A 24,922-nucleotide genomic window follows, 5' to 3' on the forward strand; every position below is an offset into this window, starting at 1 on the left:
CCAAAGAATTGAGGCTTTTGAACTGTGGTGTTGGAGAAGACCCTTGAGAGTCCCTTCAACTGCAAGGAGATCCAACCAGTCCATCCTAAAGGAGATCAGTCCTGGGTGTTCATTGGAAGGACTGATGTTGAAGCTGAAACTCCAATACTTTGGCCACCTCAGGCCAAAGTTTGGCCATTTGAAAAAACCTTGATGCTGGGAAAGATTGAAGGCAGGAGGAGAAGGGGATGACAGAGGATGAGATGGTTGGATGGCATCACCGACTCAATGGACATAAGTTTGGGTAAACTCTGGGAGCTGGTTATGGACAGGGAGGCCTGGCATGCTGCAGTCCATGGGGTCACAAAGAGTCGGACATGACTGAGCGACTGAACTGACTGATACTTGGCAGAATTGTGGGCCTAAGGGTACAAATGTATTATCTCTGATGATATCACCAAGTTAGAGATTTTTACTTTCTTTCATGTTGCTAACTACTTTGAAATGTTATGAAAACTGTGACTTATCTTCCATCCATACGTGTATTGCCTTTTTTTGCATATAACTTAGGGAGTTTCAAGGATACCCTTCACCCTATCCCCTGACTTTTCCTTGGAAGCCCATGTCAAACTGTGCACTCAAGTTTAATGTTCAGATGTATTCATTAGCGAAGTGCCATTCTAGGACAAAGAGCTTCAGAATCATTTGCGGTACTTGATTTTAAAAAAACATGGATTCTAGAATCTGCTCTCCATTCATTCACCAAATATTTGTTAATCTCTACTATATTCCAGACACCATTCTAGGCACTAGTAATACAGCAGTGCATTAAATCCCTGACATCATAGGAATCACATTTCTCTGGTAAGGATAGACTTTAAGCAAATAAATAAAATGTATAGTGTGTCAGATGATAAACATCATGGGAGGTCTCTCATGGTGGGGATAGGAAGTTCAGTTTAAATAAGGTATTTGGGAAAGGTCTTACTAAGAAGCCCTGAAGAAGATAATGAGGTGAATCATACAGATGTTCCAGGAAGAGACAAGAAAAAGTGCCAGGATTTGTGAACAGCAGAGTTACCCATTAAAGTTCAAGACATAACAGGAAAGACAATGTAGCGGAATCGAGAGTGAGAGGGATGGAGGGGGGTTGGGGTGGTGGGGCAGGGAGTTCAAACGTAATTGATTGAATTTGACTGCTATGGTTAAAGTATTATTACATTATAATCGACAAAGGTGAAAATAGGGAGACCTATCAGTATATTATTAATAAAGTGAGAGCAGTGGCTCAGACCAGAATTTGCAATAGAAAACATTATGAGTAGTGGTTAGACTCAAGATATATTTTGAATGTAGAGCTGACAGAATTTAAAAGATTCGTTGGTAGAATATGAGAAATCAGGGGCTTAAAAATAACTTCAAAGTTTTGGGCCTAAACAATAACAAGGCATTTATTGACTTGTGGAGGAACAAATTTGGTAGAGGAAGATCTAAAATCAGTTTTGAACTTTGGGTATTTTGAGCTATCAGATATACAAATGAAGTGCTGAGCTGAATTATAGATCCTGAAGTTCAGAAGAGAGGTCTGAGCAGAGGATATGAATTTGAGAGTTGTCACATGGTATTTAAAGCCGTTAGACAGGAAGAGATAGTCAAGATCAAAGTTTTGAAAATTTGTCCAAGAACTGAATGCTGTGCCACTCCCCACCTGAAGATGAGAAAGAATCAAATCCATATGAAGGACTGAAAAGGAACACCTAGCAAGGCAAAGAAAACCGAAAGACCTTGATAACCAGGAAACAAGTGTAAAGGAATTGCAAAGAGGTCGGAGTACTCCGCTTTCCATGCTGGTGGGAACAAGTAAGATGACATTTAAGCTTTGAATTTAGCAAGAGAGGAGTAATCCTCAACCTTGACAAAAGCAATTCCAGTGCATACTGGAGATAAAACATGCATAGGATGGGTTCAAGAGGAACAATTGTAGACAGATAATATAAAGCATTTTCTTTCAAAGTGGCTTATGGTATCCTAATGGAGAATGATTTGTATCAGATTTTCTATAGTTTTAGACCAGGAGTTTATTTTTTATTATACCCTAATATGATTTTTGTATGCACCAAATTTGAGAACCTCTCTTGTAACATATGATTGGTGTTTGCTACCAATCATTCTTCAGTATAGCAAGTACAAGTGATTTAAAAATAAATGAAAATTCTTGTCTAACCACTGCTGACTCCAGTGGCCAAAATTTGCAGATGTCAGCGACTCATCAACCTAGTCACAAAACAGGAACTTAAAGGCCTTTTTTTTTTTTTTTGGTAATTCCTATTTCCCTGAAAGGATGTCTGTAATCAGCCAAAAGGAATTAAAAATTTCAAAAATATTGACATCTTGAAATTCTCCTCTTCAAATATTGTTTTATATTTAGCATCCTTTATTTTAAAACAATTGAAAAGTGAATTAGCTTTGTGTTACAACTGCCAAAATCTGCTCAAACTGTAACCACCAGTTTCTAGAGGCATCTTGGAAGTAGTGGGGATTAAAAATTAAACTATTGTATTTATTTATCTGCTTTGGAGAAATTATTTTACTGTATTTATTAAAATTAACCCATTTCAGGTGAATATTTTTTAAATCTCACATACTAATGAAGGAACCCAAGATGGTTTAAATATCTCTATACTGTTCATACTATGAAATTAGGAATGAAGGAACCTTCTAAAATCATTACAATACGACTTACTTAACTAAGCCTTTAGACAATTTTAAATTATTTCAAGCCAAAGGAAATCTGTCTCGTTTTTAAAAGATTCCAAAAGAAAGTAACTTAACTTTCCTAAGCAATTTATTCATTTACAGTGATTTTCTATATTTACCAAAATATGTCCCATATAAATACACATTAAGTATCTGACCTTTGACTATTTAACAGCCCATTTTCCTGTATTTCATATATTCCTGTCTAAATTGCAAATTGCATTTTGCTAATTGTAGCTAACCAGAGCACCTTGAAATGGGGTAACTGAGTTGACTGCTGTGAAGTCTGGGAAGTCGCTCAGTCGTGTCTGACTCTTTGTGACCCCATGGACTATAGCCCACCAGGCTTCTCCATCCATGGGATTTTCCAGGCAAGGGTACTGGAGTGGGGTGCCATTTCCTTCTCCAGGAGATCTTCCTGACCCAGGGATGGAACCTGAGTTGACTGCTAGTGTGGCCGTGGGTGAGTCATTTTACTTTTGTAATGCCACTTCCTCATTTCTGTGATGATGGAATTGTAGATTCCTAAGAGAAAATCATGAAGGAAATATTATGGACTTTAGATAAGCAGGCGTCATATTTAATGATGGAAGTTATTGCCTGATTTTCACATTGGACTCCAAAGCACATGGCTAACAGTTCATCCCATTACCTCTAGCACTTAGCATGGTAAGTGACTTGAGTAAATGCCAGATACCTGTGGACTTCCTGGGAACAGGGTGTCATATGGGAATATGAGCCTAAGAGAAGAGGAGACTTTTGACATAAGAGGAAACCTCTCTCATAAGAGGAAGAATAGCATGAGAAAAGACTGAAAATGAGACAGAATCCCAGTTGGAGTGAGGGTAAGGGTAGGAAATGAGACTTAAGCCATGTCCATAAAGTGGAAGGCCTTGAATGCTGGGTTAATCTGTATTTTACGTTGGGTCAGGCTTTAATGTCTCAGAGCCTTAGTGTAAGTAAAACGTAACCTGCTTAAATGTCATGGTTATGGTAAGGACCAGTTAAAGGGACAACATGTGAAAGTGCTTTATAACCCACAGTTAGTTAGTTCACTAGCTCAGTCGTGTCAGACTCTTTGTGACCCCATGGACTGCAGCACGCCAACTCCCGGAGCTTTTTCAAACTCAGGTCCATTGAGTCGGTGATGCCATCCAGCCACCTCATCCTCTGTCATCCCCTTCTCCTCCTGCCTTCAATCTTTCCCAGCATCAGGGTCTTTTCATATGAGTCAACTCTTCACATCAGATGGCCAAAGTACTGGAGTTTCAGCTTCAACATCAGTCCTTCCAGTGAATAATTAGGACTGATGTCCTTAAAGATTGACTGCTTGGATCTTCTTCCAGTCCAAGGAACTTTCAAGAGTTTTCTCCAACACCACAGTTCAAAAACATCAGTTCTTCGACACTCAGCTTTCTTTATAGTTCAACTCTCACATCCATACATGACTACTGGAAAAACCATAGCCTTGACTAGATGAACCTTTGTTGGCAAAGTAATGTCTCTGCATTTTAATATGCTATCTAGGTTGGTCATAGCTTTTCTTTCAAGGAGCAAGCATCTTTTAATTTCATGACTGCAGTCACCATGTGCAGTGAGTTTGGAGCCCCCCAAAATAAAGTCTGTCACTGATTCCATTGTTTCCCCATCTAATTGCCATGAAGTGATGGGACCAGATGCCATGATCTTGGTTTTTTGAATGTTGAGTTTTAAGCCAGGTTTTTCACTCTCCTCTTTCACTTTCATCAAGAGGCTCTTTAGTTCTTCTTTGATTTCTGCCATAAGGGTGGCATTATCTGCATATCAGATTATTGGTACTTCTCCCTGCAATCTTGATTCCAGCCTGTGCTGCTTCCAGCCCAGCATTTTGCATGATGTATTCTGCATATAGGTTAAATAAGCAGGGTGACAATATACAGCCCGGACGTATTCCTTTCCCAATTTGGAACCAGTCCGTTGTTCGATGTCTGGTTCTAACTGTTGCTTTCCTGACCTGCATACAGATTTCTCACGAGGCAGGTAAGGTGGTCTGGTATTCCCTTCTCTCGAATTTTCCACAGTTTGTTGTGATCCACACAGTCAGAGGCTTTGGCGTAGTCAATAAAGCAGAAGTAGATGTTTTTCTGGTATTCTCTTGCTTTTTCTGTCATCCACCGGATGTTAGCAGTTTGTTCTCTGGTTCCTCTGCCTTACTAAATGCAGCTTGAACATCTGGAAGTTCACGGTTCACATACTGTTGAAGGCTGGCTTGGAAAATTTTGAGCATCACTTTGCTAGTGTGTGAAATGAGTGCAATTGCATGGTGGTTTGAACATTCTTTGGCATTGCCTTTCTTTGGGATTGGAATGAAAGCTGACCTTTTCCAGTCCCATGGCCACTGCTGAGTTTTCCAAATTTGCTGGCATATTGAGTGTCATACTTTCACAGCATCATCTTTTAGGATTTGAAATAGCTCAGCTGGAATTCCATCACATCCACTACCTTTGTTCATAGTGATGCTTCCTCAGGCACAGTTCACTTCGCATTCCAGGATGGCTAGCTGTAGGTGAATGATCACACCATCGTGATTATCTGGGTCATGAAGATCTTTTTTGTACAGTTCTTCTGTGTATTCTTGCCACCTCTTCTTAATACCTTCTGCTTCTGTTAGGTACATACCATTTCTTTCCTTTGTTGTGCCCATCTTTGACTGAAATGTTCCCTTGGTATCTCTAATTTTCTTGAAGACATCTCTAGTCTTTCCCATTCTGTTGTTTTCCTCTATTTCTTTGCATTGATCACTGAGGAAGCCTTTCTTATTTCTTCTTGCTAGTCTTTGGAAATCTGCATTCAAATGGGTATATCTTTTCTTTTCTCCTTTTCTTTTAGCTTCTCTTCTTTACTCACCTATTTATAAGACCTCCTCAGACAACCATTTTGCCTTTTTGCATTTGTTTTTCTTGGGGATGGTCTTGATCACTTCCTCCTTTACAGTGTCATGAACCTCCGTCCATAGTTCTTCAGACACTCTGTCTATCAGGTCTAATTGCTTGAATCTCTTTGTCACTCCCACTGTATAATTGTAAGGGATTTGATTTAGGTCATACCTGAATGGTCTAGTGGATTTCCCTACTTATAACCTATAGACTAAACACTTTTGCCCAAGATTTTAATCTTATCTTGAATTTAGCTTACTTACTCCAGTAGTCTCTAATATATATCTTATACCCATGGCAAAACTTATTTCTTCTCCCTCATTCCCTGTCCACGTTGTATGTTTCTGCATTTCTGACCTTGCTCATACTTCTCCATAGAAAAGTCGTATTGCTTTCTACCTTTTTATCACATCTTATCCATTCTGCAAGACCAAACTGAAGTACTTTTTGCTTTACCAGTTATCCTTTATTCCATTTTTTTGCCTTCATTCAGGGAACTCTTTGCTTTACTTACTCCAAGAAAATCTGTAGTACTTCCTCACTACTCTATTTTTTATAGTAATTATCATTTATATTTTAATTCTGTATCCATAACAAGATGATTAGTTCCCTAAAAACAAATAACATATTGACTTTTTTGCTGGAGTATAGGTTAATAGTAATAGTTTTAAAATAATGTTATTTTAGATACTTAATTCAAGTAAACATGCAAACCTAGAGACTTGTAAGTGTGGGAAGAATTTACTCTTTGCAGCGCTTCAGTCCCTATTGTTTAGGATTTTGAAACAGTGAAACTAATGAGGAAACCCAGGGTTTTATTTAACACACATTGCTTATTCTGAAGGGCTTCCCTGGTGGCTCAGAGGTTAAAGCATCTGCCTGGAATGTGAGAGACCCAGGTTTGATCCCTGGGTCAGGAAGATCCCCTGGAGAAGGAAATGGCAACCCACTCCAGTACTCTTGCCTAGAGAATATTCTGAAAGAGTGGGAGTGGAGGGGGAAAAAAGTTGAACCAGATGATAGTGCTGTTTCTATATGCCAAAAATAGTCAAACACTGAATATTTCAAATCATTCTACCTAAGTATATAATAAATTTAACTGAACATCCTAAACCTAGTAGTCACTGAAAGTGAAAGTGAAGTCGCTCAGTCGTGTCCGACTCTGTCGACCCCATGGACTGTAGCCTATCAGGTTCCTCTGTCCATGGGATTTTCCAGGCAAGAGTGCTGGAGTGGATTGCCATTTCCTTCTCCAGGGGATCTTCCCGACCCAGGAATCAAACCCGGGTCTCCCGCATTGCAGGCAGACGCTTTACCGTCTGAGCCACCAGGGAAGCCACTCTGCCACCACAAACAATAAATCTGTATATTAAACAGAATAACTGCCATCCTAATCATTTAAGCTATCATATATCTGAGATGTGTATACTTGTTGGGTAGCTACTGTATGCTGGTCACCAAACTAAGTGCTTAATGTATCACTAACAACAGACAGACATAGACCGTACCTTTGAAGAGCTTATATTTTAGAGTATGCCTGTTGTGTTGTGGGGGGCTTCATAAGCATACATATTAAATGTAACTAAATTGTGGTAAATAATATTTTCTAAAATATGAGAAAATTTGGGGGAAATCAGGAGAAGATTTCAGAGGAAATGATGTTCAGTCTGATCTATGAAGAATGAGCTTAAGAGTTAGCTAGGTGAGAAAAGGGAAAAAGGCAGAGGGAACACAGTGAGTGGGACCCTTGTGTTTAGGAACAGAAAAGCTGCAAGGGTAGCTTGTTGGTGGCAAGTGAACAGATAAGAACATTAGAGGAAATTGAACAGTCAAGTACCAAGTAAAGTAGGATCTGTAGCTAGAGTTAGTTTGTTTTGTATTTTAAGTACACTGGAAGCCATTAAAAAAACTAACATGAATCGATTTATATCTTGAAAGATCATTCTTCTCTGAAGACTGAATGATAGAGGTGTAGTGGGGATAAGGCAAGAATACAAGAAAGGAGACAGATTAAGGGGCTGTTACAGAGAAAATGGGGAGATAAGACTAGTTCTAGACAGTTACCAAAAGCATAATCAATTGGGGTCCTGATAAATTAGATGAGGGAGTCAGTAGAGAGACACAGGGTAAGAGAAAGGTGCAAAACTTAATTCCCAAAGACTTCTGACTTGGGAGAATGAAATTCTGTGGAGGAAGGAGTTGGGGGTAGGGGGGGCGGGTCAAGAGAACAGTTGGGGACAAGTTAATTTGAGTTTTACATGAGACATCCAGGTGTAGTCACTGGATATTTGTCAGAAGCAAATTCTAGCTAGATACATAAATTTAGGAATAAAGATAAAGGTAGTATTTAAAACCATGAGAATAAATATGGAGAGGTAAGAAAATAAGCTGTAAGACAGGAGTCCTGAGGCCTGCAGGAATCCGGCAGGAAATACAATGGATGAAGACAGCCCACTGTGAGATAATAAATGACAACTGATAAGGGTATGTGAACTAGAGAGGGAGGTGGGGGAGGGGGGTGGTGGTATAGAGAGAATAGATAAATCTGAACATATGTGCATCATCTGAAAGGGGTTGCCTCTACTGACCCATACAATTTTAAATATTTGGTATTCTACTAGGATAATTAGTACCAAATAAACTCTACTAGGATAATTAGTACCAAATAAATATGGCCCTAATGTTGTTCGATCTTCCATTTTTTAAACAAGAAGTTAAGAATTTGGATTTTCTGTGCCTTTTCTAGTATTGAATTATGTGGAAAATATAATTCATATTTAAAATTGTATGAGTCAGCATTGATTTAGCCCACCAAATTACAGTCTCTGCTTGGACAGGGTACTTAGGATTATTTGGAGATCAGATAAAGGATTAGCAGCCAGAAGAGATGTTAGGGAAACCAGAATATAGTGTCATAAAAACCAAAAATAGAATGTTTCACAAAGGTCTCATGTTTAATATGGTCTCATGTTTGGATGGTCTCATGTTTAATATGCTGCTGACAAGTTTGGTAAGATGATGCCTGAAAGTGTTGGTTGGATTTACTAGCGTGTGGAATAGGCTTTTGGTGACATTAGCAAGAACAATTCCTCAGTCGAACTGACTACTTAAAATTAAGTAATGTAGAATTAAGTAATGTGAATTAAGTAATTCACTATGGGGAGTGAATTGAATGATAAAAACTAAAGACTTTAAATATGGATGCTTCTGAAAAGCTTCTTTGTGAAAGAAGAGCAAAATATAATTGCACCTGGAAGAAAATGAGAATCAAAGTAGGGAACTTTTTAAAGAATTGAATATATGAGAGAATTACTAAGAGAAGAAAAATTAAATGTGCAAATTCAGTTATTTGGAGGGTTACCTTTTTTTAGGTTTTTATATACTACTTACCTAGGACTTCCCAAGTGGCACAGTGGTAAAGAATTCGCCTGCCAATACAGGAGACACCAGACAGGTTTGATCCCTGGCCAGGAAGATCCCCTGTAGTAGGAAATACCAACCCGCTTCAGTATTCCTGCCGGGAAATCCCGTGGACAGAGGGGCCTGGCGCACTACAGGCCATGGGGTCACAAAAAGTCTCTTCTGACTGAGCGACCGAGTACACAGACACAAATACTGCTAGTCTATAGTGTAGTGTAGTGTTAGTCACTCAATCATGTTCGACCCTTTGCGAGCCCACAGACTGTAGCCGCCAGGCTCCTCTGTCCACAGAATTCTCCAGGCAAGAATACTGGAGTGGGTTGCCATTCCCTTCTCCAAGGGATCTTTCTGACCTGGAGATCGAACCTGGGTCTCCTGCATCGCAGGCAGATTCTTTACCGTTTTAGCTACAGAGACGCACTTATCTATAGCAGTATGTAAAGAATCTCACATTACAGAAACTCAGCTGAGTATCTGGACTGTATGCAGTACTTGTAGTTATCGATGACTTAATGGATCTTTACAACAGACTAATTACAGTTGTTTTCAACATGACAAAGTCATGTGTCCTCTCCAGCTTTCCTGTACATACAAATCACCTGAGGGGTGTGGGGAGGGTGTCTTGATAGAGTACAGATTTTTGTTCAGTGGGTATCAGTTGGACTTGAAGGGTGCATTTCTAACAGGCTCCCAGGTGATAGCAATACCACTGATCCATGAATATAGAAAAAGTATTAAGAAAGAAGAGGTAACTAGCAGCTTTTTCACCGATTTTCCAGTTCTCTTTCCAGCTACCCTATGATGTATTATTTCCCCCTTTTTAGAACTGAGGTAAATGATAATTAGAGCTGTTAAATAACCCAAGTTGAAAGGTAAAGTTTGCCTGGCTGTCAGTCAATTGTTCATGTGCTTGCTTTGGCCACTATAGCATCTTAGTTTTTGTTTTTGTAGATTTGTACAGATCGGTTTTTCCCTCTTCAGTGAAAATTGTTGTTTTCTTTTATATTTAGTTTTAAATTCCATTTGACCTCTCTCCTAGGCATTAAGAGTTGCAAGTTTCACTGGAGGGACACTCCCATAGTTCCATTGTAGTCCTTTTCTGAAACATGAAACCTTAAAAAGTTACGTGTCTTGAGGAAGATGGCTTTTCATGAAGTTTGTCATGCCCTAGGCAGTTGGTAGAATCCAGTGATGAGGTGGGGAGATTGCCAGAATATTCCAGAGCTGTACCATGCAAAAATAGGTTTTATCTAGAAGTATGATATAGGTCATCATAATGTATAGTTTTATTTGACTTCTTTACTGCAGTCTAACATTGACATAAAAATATTTCTTTTAGAATGTGAAACACAGAAAGTATGCAAGGTGGAAGGCAACATATATTCATAATTGTTTAAAGAATGGCGAGACTCCTCAAGCAGGGCCTGTTGGGATTGAAGAAGATAATGGTATGTATTTATATAAGTAAAATGATTTAGTGGAATCATAACTGTTCAATATATTATTATTCAGAATTTTTGGAAAACATTTTATTTCCTTCATCAGGTCCAAAATCAGGTATAAAATTATAAACTTAGGGACAAGTGAAAAATTGAGGCAAAACTGCTCTAATGTCTGTTTGTGTCAACAACAGAATGGCTTGGTTTTCTCCTGCATCTGATCAGATTTCATTGCTACATGGGACAGGCAGTCCTTTCATAATCTATAAAATGTTTCCAAACCGTAGAGAAAACTGAAAACTTACTTTTTAATAAGGTGAGTTTTGGAGGGGAAAGGGGGGTAGGTAATACTTTCACAAAATTTGTAATAGAGTATGTAAAAAATATATTAAGTGAATTTCTCATTTCCACCATAGTCTTTATCATCCCAGATTCTACTGAAAGCAAAAGAAGTGAATATTTTTTTAGTATTTTGTATATCTTTATAGAAATTATTTTTTATAAATTACTAGTAAATAGGAATATATATCCTCACTTTCTTAACACAGTTGGTAAAATACACACTGTTCTATTGATGCATCTGGGTGGTTGGCTTATTTACGCATTCACTTAAGATGTTTATTTAGAATTTTATAATACCATTCAGTTAAAAAAAGAAACACTATAGTTGTACATGTAGCTACTACATGTAAACTCTTGCAGCTCTTCTAGAAATGCAGGCTTTCATACAGCATTTCAAGTGAATTTTTTGCTGTTTCTGAAGAACACTTGTTTATCTTTAGATAGCCTTTTATATATAGCACACCCTTAGAAATCTTTGACACTTGATGTTATTCTTGTTTGCAAAAGAGGAAACTGCGGTTTCAGGTTTTAGCTGTCCTAATTATTAGACCCACAGAGAAGGGAACCAGAACTGGAGTTCTTACTCTAAGTCCTGTGCTCTTTTTACTAACACTACAGTGTGAATACTGTAATACTAAGTTGTTATTAACTGTTTAAAGTGGACTGTTCTAAAGTATGATTAAGTTTTGGGCTTATTTACATCACAACAGTGAAATTGGATTTTTTAAAGTTTATTGCCACAACTTTATTTCTCACTTTTTCATTTAATATTTTGGAATGTTTTGCATACTTTTCTCCCTGCTTTAATGCTTTCCATAGTCAGAATGGTATGTGTCAGTACTGCTGTGTACAGAACGACTAGTCATTTCCAGTCCAAGAGAAAAGATCTGAGATCCTTAGCCTAACAAGCAAGACTCACCATGGTGTGGCACCAGCCTACCTTACCAGCTGTATTTCCTCCTTCTCACGCTGGCTTAGTCTGGTAGGACTGCCGCAGCAAAGTACCATAGACTGGACAGCCTGAACAAAAGGTATTTATTTTCTCACAGTTATGGAGGCTGGAAAATCCAAGATCAAGGTCCAGCAGTTTGGTTTCCGGTGAGATGTTAATGTGATTACTCCTTGAAGAAGTTCAAGGGCAATTAGATATTCTACCGAAGATTTCAGAAGAAAGGTCTAGGCTAAAAGTGGTATTTTGGAGTTGTCGGTTTAAAAGGAAGAAGTGAAGCTAAAGTAAAATATTGGATAACCCAGGGAGCATGGATTGCTTAAGAATGAAAAGCAAAGATGAAACCAGCCTTTCTTCACCTTTACTAATCTCATTAGATTAGAAACTGAAGCAGAGGCACTTCTGTTATTTTAAGTAAGGTACTTACACATACATGTAGTAAATGTAAAAAGACATTTAATATTCATAATTTCAGACATTTATGTCTCAATTCTTAAATACACATTGAAAATGAAAATATCTTTGTTGTTTTAAACATATTATTATACTTTTCAGTAGTATTTCAGAGGTATCATTCTAGACACATTGAAATACCTAATGATCAATTTTGTTTTTCAGGTACTCTGAGTATCAGTGACTTCTCTCATCTTAAACATTTTAACCTTTTCTCTTGAAAGTAGGAAGTATTACATTTTGATCATTATCATGGTCTCATTTGTTCTGAAATGGTTATTTTAGGTCTTCTATAATATTGTAGATTGTTAAATATATACTGTATAATTTTTGTTTTAATTTCCCAAAATTAGGTCAAATTGAGCTTATAGTTTTTATTCATTATTTTCATTCCATTTTATAGAGCTTCTGGATAGTAGAAAATTGTTAGCTATAGAACACTAATAATCCTTTAAAATATAAAAGAGAATATTTTCACTATATACTTTCAACCTATTAAATAATTTAAAATGTAGCCTGGTGTCATAATTAGGTGTTAATGTCATAACATCTAACAGTGTCTGCTTAGAAATGGCTTATGGGTCTAAAAGAGGATGTCATGAAATCTGAATATGTATTCAAAACCTTTTCTTTAAAACTGATTTTTCTTTTTCCCAGTGTAGCATTGTATTCCTTGTATTATTAAATTTTACAAGATATTCTAGGTATAAAAGATACTGTGTTTAATAAAAGTCTAATTTCTGTTGTTCTGTAAGTCTAGTAAAGCTAGTAAAAAATAATAGATACTAGGAACTTCCCTGGTGGTCCAATAGAAGGTTCCACTGAGCTTCCAATGCAGGGGACATGTGTTCAATCCCTGGTTGGGAAACTAAGATTGTACATGCTGTGCAATGCAGCCAAAAAATAGATACTATACCTTTGTTAGTTTAGAGGAAGAGAAAAAAAAGTGTTCTTATTTTTGAAAGCAGTACTGTATTACCATATTGTCTAAAAGTACAGAAGGAATTCATACAATTGATACAAAAAAGCATTCTAGGAAAAATTTAGGCTTAGCTGAAGGGGAATCTGTTAACATTCAAACTCTTGAGTTTCCACATCCACTTGTTTTCAGTATCTGCAAAATGGTATTCTTTTTAAATGGTCAACATTAACCTATACTTCAGCAATAAAAACTAATGAAGGTAATTTTGAGTTTTTCTTCTTGTATTCATTATGACTACATTTTTCTCCATGGCCTTGAACTTATTTACAGTATTTGCTTTAGAGTTATTTTCCACTAATTTCAATATCTGGGTCACATCAGGGTCTTTTCCTATGTCTCTTTTTCACCTGCCTCTGGTCACATTTTCATCCCTCCCCCCATATCTCTAATTTTTGTTATTGATAACCTTTGGAGCTCCTCTGCATTCACTTATCTTCCTTTGCAAAGTCTTGATTCTTGTTCTAGCAGACAGGTAACTTGCCTAAACTGCCCCTCTTTTCTTTCAGCTTTAAGGCTGTTGCTTTCTTCAGGGCTCCTTAGACCCTTCCCTGAGTCTGCCTGCATAATTCAAGGGCCATATAGGTATTTAGTTTGGTTCATACAAGCATTTCAAGGCTCAGTTCTCTGCAACTCCTTTTTTTGCATAGACTTTTGGGTGCCCTCAGGTGAAAAGCGACATGAAAGCAAACCTTCCCTGGTGAGATTTCTTCTGTCAAGGCTCATCTTCATTCTAATTTCTACCAACTTTTTTTTTTTTTGGTAACATTTTATTTTGTATTGGGGTGGAGCTGATTAACAATGTGGTGATAGTTTCATGTGAACAAGGAAGAGACTCAGCCATACATATATATGTGTCCCTTCTCCCCCATACTCCCCTCCCATCTTGGCTGCCACATAACATTGAGCCTTGTTAGTTATCCATTTTAAATATAGCAGAGTGTGCATGTCTATCCCAAACTCTCTTAACTGTCCTTTGTTCATTCTCCAGTGTCTTTAAAAAGTTTTTTTTTTTTTTTTTTTCCTTCCCAGGATGTTTGTGTTAGAGTTCTCTAATATGGGAAAAAATTATGTTAGTATATATAACATCTACAAGTTCACTTAGTAAAATTCCCAAAAGTGGCTAACTCTTATTACTCCTTTCTACATAGACAGCTCAATGTGAAATTTCATTCCTTTGTTTTTGTTGATTAATTTGTTGAGTGACAAACACACAGGTAATCATTTAATAGCTAGTAAACAATAAATCTTGAGTAAAAGGCAGCTGTCAGAAAATAGAGCTCTTAGGGAAAGCATAAATGTGGTATGTTTTGCTGAGAAGTCCTCTTTTTTTTTATATATATAAATTTTAAGAATGAGTTTAAAGAATTTACTTTTAAGAAAAATATATGCATAGGTTTTATAGAGTTGGAAAGTATTAATTTTAAAAAATGTTATTCATGCCAGGGACAACTAAGTATTGTAAGAAAAGGGAAAAATTAGAACAATTATTTTAAGAGAAGCTCCTTATCAACTGCATTAAATAGAATTGCACTTGAATGTCTATCATGTTCGTATATCAAAAGAATATTTGGCATTTTTATTTCAAAATAGAGATTTCCTCGACTTACAATGGGGTTATATCCTGATAAACCCATCATAAATTTGAAATAACTATGATTTGAAAATGCACTTAATAACCTACCTTACTGAACATCGTAGCTTAGCCCAGCCCACCTTAACCTACAGCTGGGCAGAATCATCTAGCACAAAGTCTATTTTGTCATACAGTGTTGAGTATCTCATGTAATTTATTGACTAGTATACTGAAAGTGAAAAAGACAGTGGTTGTGAGTGTATCAGTTGTTTACTTTTGTGATCTCGTGGCTGACTAGGAGCTGTGGCTCCCACTGCCCAGCATCGAAGAGAATACTATACTGCTGCCTGGGAAAAGATCAAAATTCAGTGTATAGTTTCTACCAAAGCCATATCACTTTTACACTACCGTTTAAAAAAAAAAAAAGATAAAACCATAAATCAAGAACTGTCTGGACCTCGTTTAACATTTCATGTATATCATATAGTAGATGTTGAGGAAAATGAAGATGCTGGAGCCACCTCTCTGCCCACTCAGCCACTTCAGCCGTCATCTTCCACATATGACCCAAGCAACATGCCATCGAGCAGCTATACTGGAATCCAGATTCCCCCTGGTGCCCACGCTCCAGCTAATACCCCAGCAGAAGTGCCTCACAGCACAGGTAGGAAGTTGAAGCTTAACAGATTTAAATTCTTCCTTTCATAAATAACAACTGCTCCTCTTATCTTATTTTTGCCTCATAATGATGGTTCTAAAGCACGAAGTGGTCTTTAAATTCCATGCAAACCCCCCAAAAAATTAAATCCTTTTCACTGAAGTTTTTTTAATTTATATATTTTTTTAAATTGAAAGATATTTGCTTTACAATATTGTGTTCATTGAAATTTTAGTACTAGTTGTATTTTAATTTTTTTTAAAAGACAGAATGTTTATGTGTAATTGATTACCATTTACTTTATATTTTATTAATAAGTATAGTGTCTATGGGCTTCCCCGGTGGCTCAGTGGTAAAGAATCTGCCTGCCAAGCTGGAGACCCAGGTTCCATTCCTGGGTTGGGAATATCCCCTGAAGAAGGATATGGCAACCCACTCCAGTATAGGAAATCCCATGGACAGAGGAGCCTGGGGAGCTAAGTCCATGGGGTTGCAAAAGAGTCAGATACAACTTGTGCCACCACCACCAGGCCGCATAGTGCCTGTACTTCTCGTGTGTGTTTCCCTTTTCTTTTTCTTCCACTCCCTTTCTTTCCTTTTCACTGCTGTTCAAGAATAGCACTGAAGTGAGTGGGTTTTATTTATAGGAGTCAGACTCCTTCTGTGATCACAAGATCCATTTTTCTCTTGACTCATTTCCCTAAGACCCTGTCTCTACCTTCAATATGGGTGTTATTGATGAAGGAGCCAGCTTTGAGGCACAGAATCTCAGTAGCAGTGGATTTACAGACAAGTGAAAGGAGGGGTTTCAGGTTTGTTTGTTTGTTTTAATATTACAAACATGTCTAAAAATAAACCACAGAAGTGATATCTACTGTCTTTGAATAAATTAGTACTATATACCTTGTTTTCATAGAAAAAAAAATCTGACAAAACTAGTCTCCAGGAGTAAGTCAGTGTCAGTAGATAAATTGTTTAAAGTTGCAGACAGCTACTCTTTTGTTTTCTTGTATTGTTGACAGAGAATCACCTTTACTTCCAAATAGAGTGTTTAAAACCGTAATTTAAATAAAGCTTAACTTTAATAAAACTTTTTTCCAAAAATTGTTTTTAAACTTTTACTTTTATCTCAGCCTGTGAGTAATCTATGGTAGTAAACTATATATTTCAAAATGTTTAATAGAATAAAAGTTGCCTTTGAGCCTTGCTTTCTACTATTTCTGTTATTCACCGTTACTTCATTGACTTCCAGGTTTTCAGCTTCTGTTTACCCAAACCATTTAGGTTATTTTGCATGAGTTGAACAACATTTAAGTTTTCTATTTTGACCACTGTAGGTGTGTGATTAGTCTCTTCCCTCCTATTTTTCTCTTCCCTTCTGTTTTAAAACTTTCAACTTCATATCATCTATAAATACCACAAACATTTTTGTCTTAAGCATATTGATGAACATGGTTGTTTTAATGCTGATCTCTTTTGTATCATCGTTCTCTAAATTTTACCTTGCCTGACTTTTCATTGCGTTATGGTCTATGTAATGGCATTAATAGACCAATTTGCATTTAGTTTTGTAAGTAAAATTTCATGGAACATTGTTTTAAATATTTTATTATCTTTTAGGAATGTTCAGTATTTCCATTGTAGAACAAACTAAGCAAAACCAGCTACATACTTAGATGTATTTGCCTTAGATAAATACTGCTCGAATATACTAGTAAGTTGAAACACTGACCTAGAGCTTCCAACACAGTCATCCTTACAGAAGGACAAAGTGAAAATAAAATGCACTTGGGAGTCACATAGTATTTGTTACTAGTTTCTGCTCCTTGTTAAACCACAAACTCTGCTGTTACTCATCTTTTCTCTCTCTAGGTTTTTCTTCTTTCAAAATGAAATTAATCATAACTTTTTATAGTTGTTTCAATTATTAAAGACGAAAAAGTATGAAAATTGATTACTGTGCCTAACACAAAATCAGTGTTCAGCAAATTAGCTTCCTTTTTTTTTTAACCTTCATTCCTATTTGTGTGCCAAAGAAAGGATATTTAATAGCAAGTTAATGAACACTTAAAATTATTTTGTGAATCAGGAAAAGTGTCACAGTTGTGAATAAGGCATTGACCTTACAGAAAGATTGACTAAAGGGTATTATGGGTCAGTGTATCTTAGGGCAGAGTTATGGTATAGGCATATATGCATATATTTACAGTGTGTGCTCAGTTGCTAAGTCTTGTCCAACTCTTTGTGACCCCATGGACTATCACCCACCAGGCTCAGACTTTGTAGGGCTTTCTCTAGGCAAGAATACTGGAGCGGGTTGCCATTTTTACATATTTACAGGATGTCTATATACCAAACATATGAGATGGAAAGTATACTTCTAGTAGGAGGGTTGTAACAGGTTGAACCATATGCCAGTGGTTCATAGGACAGAATTGACACAAACCATGTGTCTGTTTTTGTACAATGGAGGTGATAGAACATTAATTTCATATATTCAAACTAACAGACTCCTGCTTAGAATATCCAAACATAAAGATAGATATCAAGAAGTAGTCTTCTATTTATTTTAGGAAGTTTTCTGGCATAAATAGTTCATTTTGATCCATTTAAATGTGGCATTAGCCTTATTTTTTTTTCCCACTTATGTTCTTTAGCATGAGGCATGAAATTGAAAATCTTAGAATTGCTTTAAGGCATCAGGTATATGTTCTTACAGACTTAGCATTTAAATAATTATTGTGACTATTTCATAAACTTAGGCTAACAGAACTATATTAGATAGTGCTATCCCTAATTTTCAAACTAAAGAAAAGCCATTATCCTGAAAAAATACACATACTAACATAGCTAATAAGTGACAGTCCTAGAATTTGAACCCAAGTCTTTCAGATTTCGTGTTTTTGGCACCTCCCTTCTATTTCCCTTCCTCTGAATAACTAAAGTTCTATCAGATTAAAACCTACGTTTCTCATAATATTTTTCTCCTTAAGAGCTTAGATATGGAAATCACCTATTTGCTGGCAAATTTTTCTATTACATTTAAAACAGTTTTTAAAAATTAGTTCATAGTTACCCAATAGAAATGAAATAACATTTTCAGTTTATAAATATAGCAGATGTTTCCCCTCTTACTCACTTCAAGAATGATTTACTTTCTCTCATATAAAGGTCCAGGATGTACTTTTATCAAAGGGAAATCCTTAAGATAGCTGAAAAGAATAGTATGTACTAATATACAGTGTTTAGTTCTTCCACAGAAAAGCAAAGAGGGTGCAAGGAGGGCGGGTTTAGTGATTAAACAGCCAAGTGTTTGGCTCTTTGTGCTTTTACCGCTGGGTACTATCAGATAGAGGTCATACAGCCTACCGTTTTTTCCTTCTCTTGAAATACGCTTTCTACAGTCTGTAAATATTGAGGAAGAACATCTCAGTAGTAAATCTAAATAGATGAAAAATTAGTTTAGAATTAATGCAAACCTTTTAATTATAAAGGCAGTTCACCTCGTATCTAGATCAAAAACTTAGCTCTTTTATTGTTCTTTTAAGTGACAGAAGAACTGCATTTGAGCTCTGCTGTCCAGCCTTCAAACTGTTCTGTATTCTGTCTGACTGTTTCTGTCAGCACTATTTTCCATGATTATTCTGAAGTTTACTCAACCCAGTGATCCTACATTTGCTTATAATGTTCCTCGTAGTTATCATGTCTTTCTCTTTCACTGCCTCTTAAAATGTTACTGCTATTCAGGGTTCTGTTTAATTATACTTCTTGCATCATCTTCTTGAGTTTTCTTACCAACACTCACTTCTCTTTTTCTAGAATTCCCACACCATTCAGTTAGGAGAACAATTTAGTACTTAATTAGAAGTCATAAAATATTTAATTTTTGAATGTATATAATCTCATCAAATAGGCTATGTAAAAACCATCTGCTAAAAAAAATTAGCCAGAAGTTACTTGTTAACATTTCTTTTTTGTTAAGTGATAGAAATTTCCAGCACTTCTGCCTTCCCCAGGATTGTTTTTATGGTGACATCACTCCAACATATTGTAGTATAACAGGCTACAACCAATTTGCAAAATAACAAATGAGACCTTTACAAATTGAGGTAAGAAGGAAAAATAAGTAGCTTAGGGCATTTTAAAAAGATAAATTAACATAAACTAAAAACCATTCTTACTGATTTAACTGGTAATTTATACACTTAGTTGAGCCTCTGTGCTAGGCCCCAACAGGAACATGTCATGGCAACTGCCAAGAACATAGGCCTTGGTCCCTGTACATGGAGACAGATGAGAAGCCATGTCTTCTCACTGCTGCATAAGACTTGTTGAGCAGCCTATACTGTCAATTCAAGGTTTGGTTGAATGACTCTGATCAGAGTTCTTAATAAATGCTGACTATTTGTGGGTTTTTCTTTTTTTAGTATCACTCAAATAAAATTTTATTATAATGCATAATGGTCTTCCCAGGTGACGCTAGTGGTATAAAACCCACATACCAATGCAGGAGACACAAGAGACGCAGGTTTGATCCCAGTGTTGGGAAGATCCCCTGGAAGAGGAAATGGCAACCCACTCCGGTGTTCTTCCTGGAGAATCCCGTGGACAGACGAGCCTGGCAGTCCACAGTCCATGGAGTCACAAAAAGTCAGATATGACTGAAGTGACTTAACACACACACACACATTATACATAATAGATTATCTCTGTAAATTCTCTTTTGTTCTTGTTCAGTAATATTGCCTACTTAATCATCTGGAGATGTGCAAGGAAGCATTTAAAAATTAATGCAGGATGCTGACCAAGGAAACCTTGCCTTCTCCATAGAGAAAGGGGTTTGTTAGGAGGATTTTAATATACTCAGAAACACAAATTACTTAGTAAGAAATGACATTGATATCCAGATTATCTGTGAAGAGTTGTCAACTTAGCCTTTTTTTCCTAAAGATCTGTGTGAAAAATATATGTAGTCACCTACCTGTGTTTTTATGCTCACCTGCTTCAACTGCCTGGACTTCACTAGGTAGTTCTAAAGAGCCCTGTTGAATCTTGCATTCTAAGTTTAAAAAAAAAAAAAATCATTATATTGTGTAATTATTTGCCTTTGAAAGTTCAAGTTTCATGAGAGAATTATGTCATATGTTTATAACTTAATAAATTTTGGTAGGGCCTTCCCAGGTAGCGCAGTGGTAAAGAATCACCCCGCCAGTGCAGGAGACTCAGGAGACATTAATTTGACCCCTGTGTCAGGAAGATCCCCTGGAGGAGGAAACGGCAACCCACTCTAGTATTCTTGCCTGGAAAAGTCCATGGACAGAGGAACCTGGTGGGCTGTAGTCCCTGGGGTAGAAAAGAGTTGGACAGGACTGAGCTACTAATACTAAGCACACACACATATGCATATTTTGTTAGCATTTTTTTTAATCAAGCAAAACATAGTCGTTGAATTGGTCAATTTAAATTTGTATGTCTCTTGACTTTGCAGTTATATAATTTTTCTTATAAATAAATTCATACATATATATGTATACACTATATAAGATTGTTTGTTAGTATTAGCTATAGCAGAAGATTGGAAACAACCTAAATGTCCTCCGTGATGGATAGCATTATAAAATGTGTGTTCATGTATGTAATGGAACACTACTATATATACCCATTAAAAAGAACAAGGCAGGTTTATATATTTTAATCTGGAATTATTGCTAAGGCATATTATGTGAAAAATGCACAGAATAGTACAGTATGCAGACATATTACCATTAGCAAAATATTAATATATTAATAACACATGCTGAAGTATGCCTTCTCCACAGAGTGAGGAGTTTGACCAGAAGATTTTGATTTAGGCAAGAACACAGATTTCTTAGCAAAGTACATTTCTTTATTATACATGCATACACTGGTCTGAAAATACACATATTTTTATGTGAATAGAAGGGTGCCCTAAAAATAGTGATAACCCTCAAGTGGAATAGAATGAGAGGAAAGCTTTTCACTTTTTTCCACCCTTTTTGGGGGTTTTTTTATTTGTTTGTTCTTTGGCTATTTAAAATTTGTACTTTTCATCCATACCCCGTCATACTTTGGAAATTTTTGTTCTGTTTTTAGTTAAAAAGCAAGATTTGTATGACTTAGTAAAAATAGCACCAAGGCTGTGAAAGTGAAACTAGTTTGCCAAAACAAAACTGAATGATATAAAATAGTATATATTTAAACTGTTTTTCCTTTGGATGGGAAATAATAAGGTCCTTCAAAGTCAAGAAGTCTTTCAAGTAAAATTCGTACCTGCAGAATATATTTGAGAACTTAAGTCAAACCATAGCTCTAGAACTCTCATTGCCCCTAAAAACTTCCCAGTTTGTTTTCTCTTTCTCTTCTGTTCGTTTCCTGTTGTCCTAGTGTCTTTCCTACTTTATGCTACTGCTGTTTAGTCACTAAGTTATAGTCTGCAACCCCATGGACTATAGCAAGCCAGGCTCCTCTGTCCATGGAATTTTCTAGGCAAGAATACTGGAATGGGTTGTCATTTCCTTCTCCAGGGGATCTTCCCAACCCAGGGATTGAACTCTCATCTGCTGCTTGGCAGTCAGATTCTTTACTACTGAGCCACCTGGGAAGCCCCCTACTACACATTGCCTATTCAGATTGAACCTCTTAGCTTGGGGCAGAAGAATCCTGGTTTCTATTTGAGTCTGTTGATTGAGAGTAATCAGCTTTTCTTCTTCATTTGCTTTCTTGTTGATTGAATCATCTTGTTAATTGGATAATTTTTGTTAATTGAAACTCTTTGGAAGTTTCAACAGTTTATGTTAATTTTTTAGATGATTAATAGTCTTTAGTATATTACTTAGCATTAATCATGAATGCTAGTTATCCACTGAATATGATAGTCATGACAAATTCTAATAGGAAGTCATAACTAATTGCTTCTTGGGTGTGTAAAATATTATCTTAAAAACATATAAACTGGAAAATTGGAATATATAATTTGTAAATTTCATTGACAGAGATGAAATGGGACGTATTCCATAAGTTAAACTAAATCATAATTATATCCTATCTTGTCCTCAAAATTATTCAATTATTTAAGAAATTAAAAAGTAGGAAGGGAATCTGTTACTTCTACAGATACATGGTAAGCTTTATGGAGAAGCACCTTGAAGAAGTAGATGTGATAGAAAATGCAAAATATATAATAAGAATATATATTACCTCATAACACATCTATGTAAATGCTCAAAATATATTTTTCTGCATATTTCCTATGCCAGCCTCCAACATCAAATAAGATGTGTATCAAATTACAGTCCATTGAGATTTCAGGAAAGTAATTAAGTGAGGTAATGAGATTCTTCCATGATCCTCTGAGTGCTTTCCTAGTATATAATTAAGAGGATTGAGGGTGTAACACTTCTGTACTCATTCGTGGTTTTCTGATTTGCAGGTGTAACAAGTAACACTATCCAGCCTACTCCACAGACTATTCCGGCCATTGATCCTGCACTCTTCAGTACAGTTTCCCAGGGTAAGTCAGCTATTTTATGAGGTATAGTGTATCTCCTATTTGGGGTCATTGTTTTGTGCTTTTATCTTGGGATGACTGTATTTGAATGTCTAGGTAATTTGCAATACACTTCTTTAAATCCCTTTATTCACCAAATTCTCCAACAAACCAAGATTATTTCTTAGATCAAAAATATTTAAATCCAAAAGCATTCTCCCCCCCCTTTTTTTTAACAATTCCTTTTTTTAATGTACTGCTGGGTATAGTGGTACAAACATGTAACCAAAGCTATCGTGGAAGCTTCTGTTAGTTTAGTTCAAGATTACCTTGTGATTTGATTACAATCTTCTTTACCTGCACTAAGTTAGTAGATTATCTAAGAAGAGAGAAACTAACCATAGTTGAAGATAGAAGTCTCTGAGGATTGTTATTTTGATTGATTGGTTCATAGGCTAAGTGATTATTTTATTAATTCCAGTCTTTCTAGCTTTTCTGAAAAGAAACAGAACAACTTGGTTGTTCTGTTTGTTTAATTTAGTCTTTTTCAGAATTTTCTTCATATGTCTGATGAGATTAGTCCTTTTATATGTAAGATGAAGACCTTGATTGGTTACTTTCAGTAGCTGTCATTGAATTTCCCCTGATGTTATGTCTGCAGGTCTGTTTTCCCACTTGATTTTTCTGTTCTCCCTTGTGAAAACAGGCTATTCAGCTTCCTCCTGCATTTCAGCCATGGATGAAGAGATTTTTTTTCTTGGAGGGGAATGGCAAGGGGTGTACCACACATACCTTGTCAGTCCTAGCTCTATCTAGGAGGTTAATTCCATGATTTTAGAGAGACATTCTCAATCTTTTTAACCTAGGGTGTCATGTGAGAGATGGGAATGCAGTAGGGCAAAGGATGTGCACATATGCAGAGGGTGATAGAGTGAGGAAGGTTAGACTGATGGGGTAAAGACCCCTAACCCTACTCCTCGTATAGCTAGACCATCTCTGAAGTTTCTCTAGGTAAGCTCCACATAAAGGCCTCCTATAAACATGTTTTGAATTGGAATGTTTTTCCACTCTTATCTAACAGCATGTATGTTAACCAGTCAGTCGTATATGACTCTTTGCCCACCAGGCTCCTCTGTCTATGGAATTCTCCAGACGAGCATACCAGAATGGGTTGTCATTCCCTTCTCCAGGAGATCTTCCTGACATAAGGATCAAGCCCAAGTCTTCTGCATTGCAGGCAGATTCTTTACTGTCTGAACCATCAGGGAAGCCCATCTAATGGCATACCTCCATTTAATTTCTAGTTTTCTAGAAATTTCTTTAAATCTCTTGTCAGTTACCTGTTCCAGTTTTTACAGTGTTTGACTTCACTGCTTTTCCTTCAGTTTTAGGATTTATTTCCTTGTGTTTTGCCTTATCATTTTAATATGGTTTCAAAAGAAAAAATTACATATGCTAAGTCTGCCATCTTACCCAACCAAACTGTCAGTTATGAATGCAGAATGCTGCTGCTGCTGCTGCTAAGTCACTTCAGTCATGTCCGACTCTGTGTGACCCTAGAGGTGGCAGCCCACCAGGCTCCCCCATCCCTGGGATTCTCCAGACAAGAACACTGGAGTAGATTGCCATTTCCTTCTCCAGTGCATGAAAGTGAAGTCGCTCAGTCGTGTCCGACCCTCAGCGACCCCATGGACTGCAGCCTTCCAGGCTCCTCCATCCATGGGATTTTCCAGGCAAGAGTACTGGAGTGGGGTGCCATTGCCTTCTCCGTGAATGCAGAATAAATATTGTTAAATATGTAAGGATTCTGAAGTTTCACCTACCACATACCATTTCTAAAGAAGTTACCAGAGGATATACTCCATCAAGAGAAAAGTGATAACCAAAAAAAGAAATATGAGATATAAGAAATGGTGGAATTAATCTTATGTCACCTAGCAGAAAAAAT

The 24,922-nt window shown here is 36.7% G+C and overlaps 1 protein-coding gene across 2 annotated transcripts in view; it reads left to right on the plus strand.

The window, feature by feature from the left end:
- VTA1 (vesicle trafficking 1) overlaps window positions 1–24,922 on the plus strand; it is a 71,707-nt gene that overhangs the window by 40,840 nt on the left and 5,945 nt on the right. The window contains exons 5-7 of one of the 2 annotated variants that reach the window (XM_040238582.1): window positions 10,411–10,519; window positions 15,297–15,473; window positions 22,918–22,998. In XM_040238582.1, coding sequence (XP_040094516.1) covers window positions 10,411–10,519; window positions 15,297–15,473; window positions 22,918–22,998 — 367 coding nt within the window. The remainder of the gene's footprint in view (window positions 1–10,410; window positions 10,520–15,296; window positions 15,474–22,917; window positions 22,999–24,922) is intronic. The other variant, XM_040238583.1, reaches the window with a different exon arrangement.

Source organism: Oryx dammah, unplaced genomic scaffold, assembly GCF_014754425.2.
Source record: "Oryx dammah isolate SB20612 unplaced genomic scaffold, SCBI_Odam_1.1 HiC_scaffold_4, whole genome shotgun sequence".
Taxonomy (NCBI): Eukaryota; Metazoa; Chordata; class Mammalia; order Artiodactyla; family Bovidae; genus Oryx; species Oryx dammah.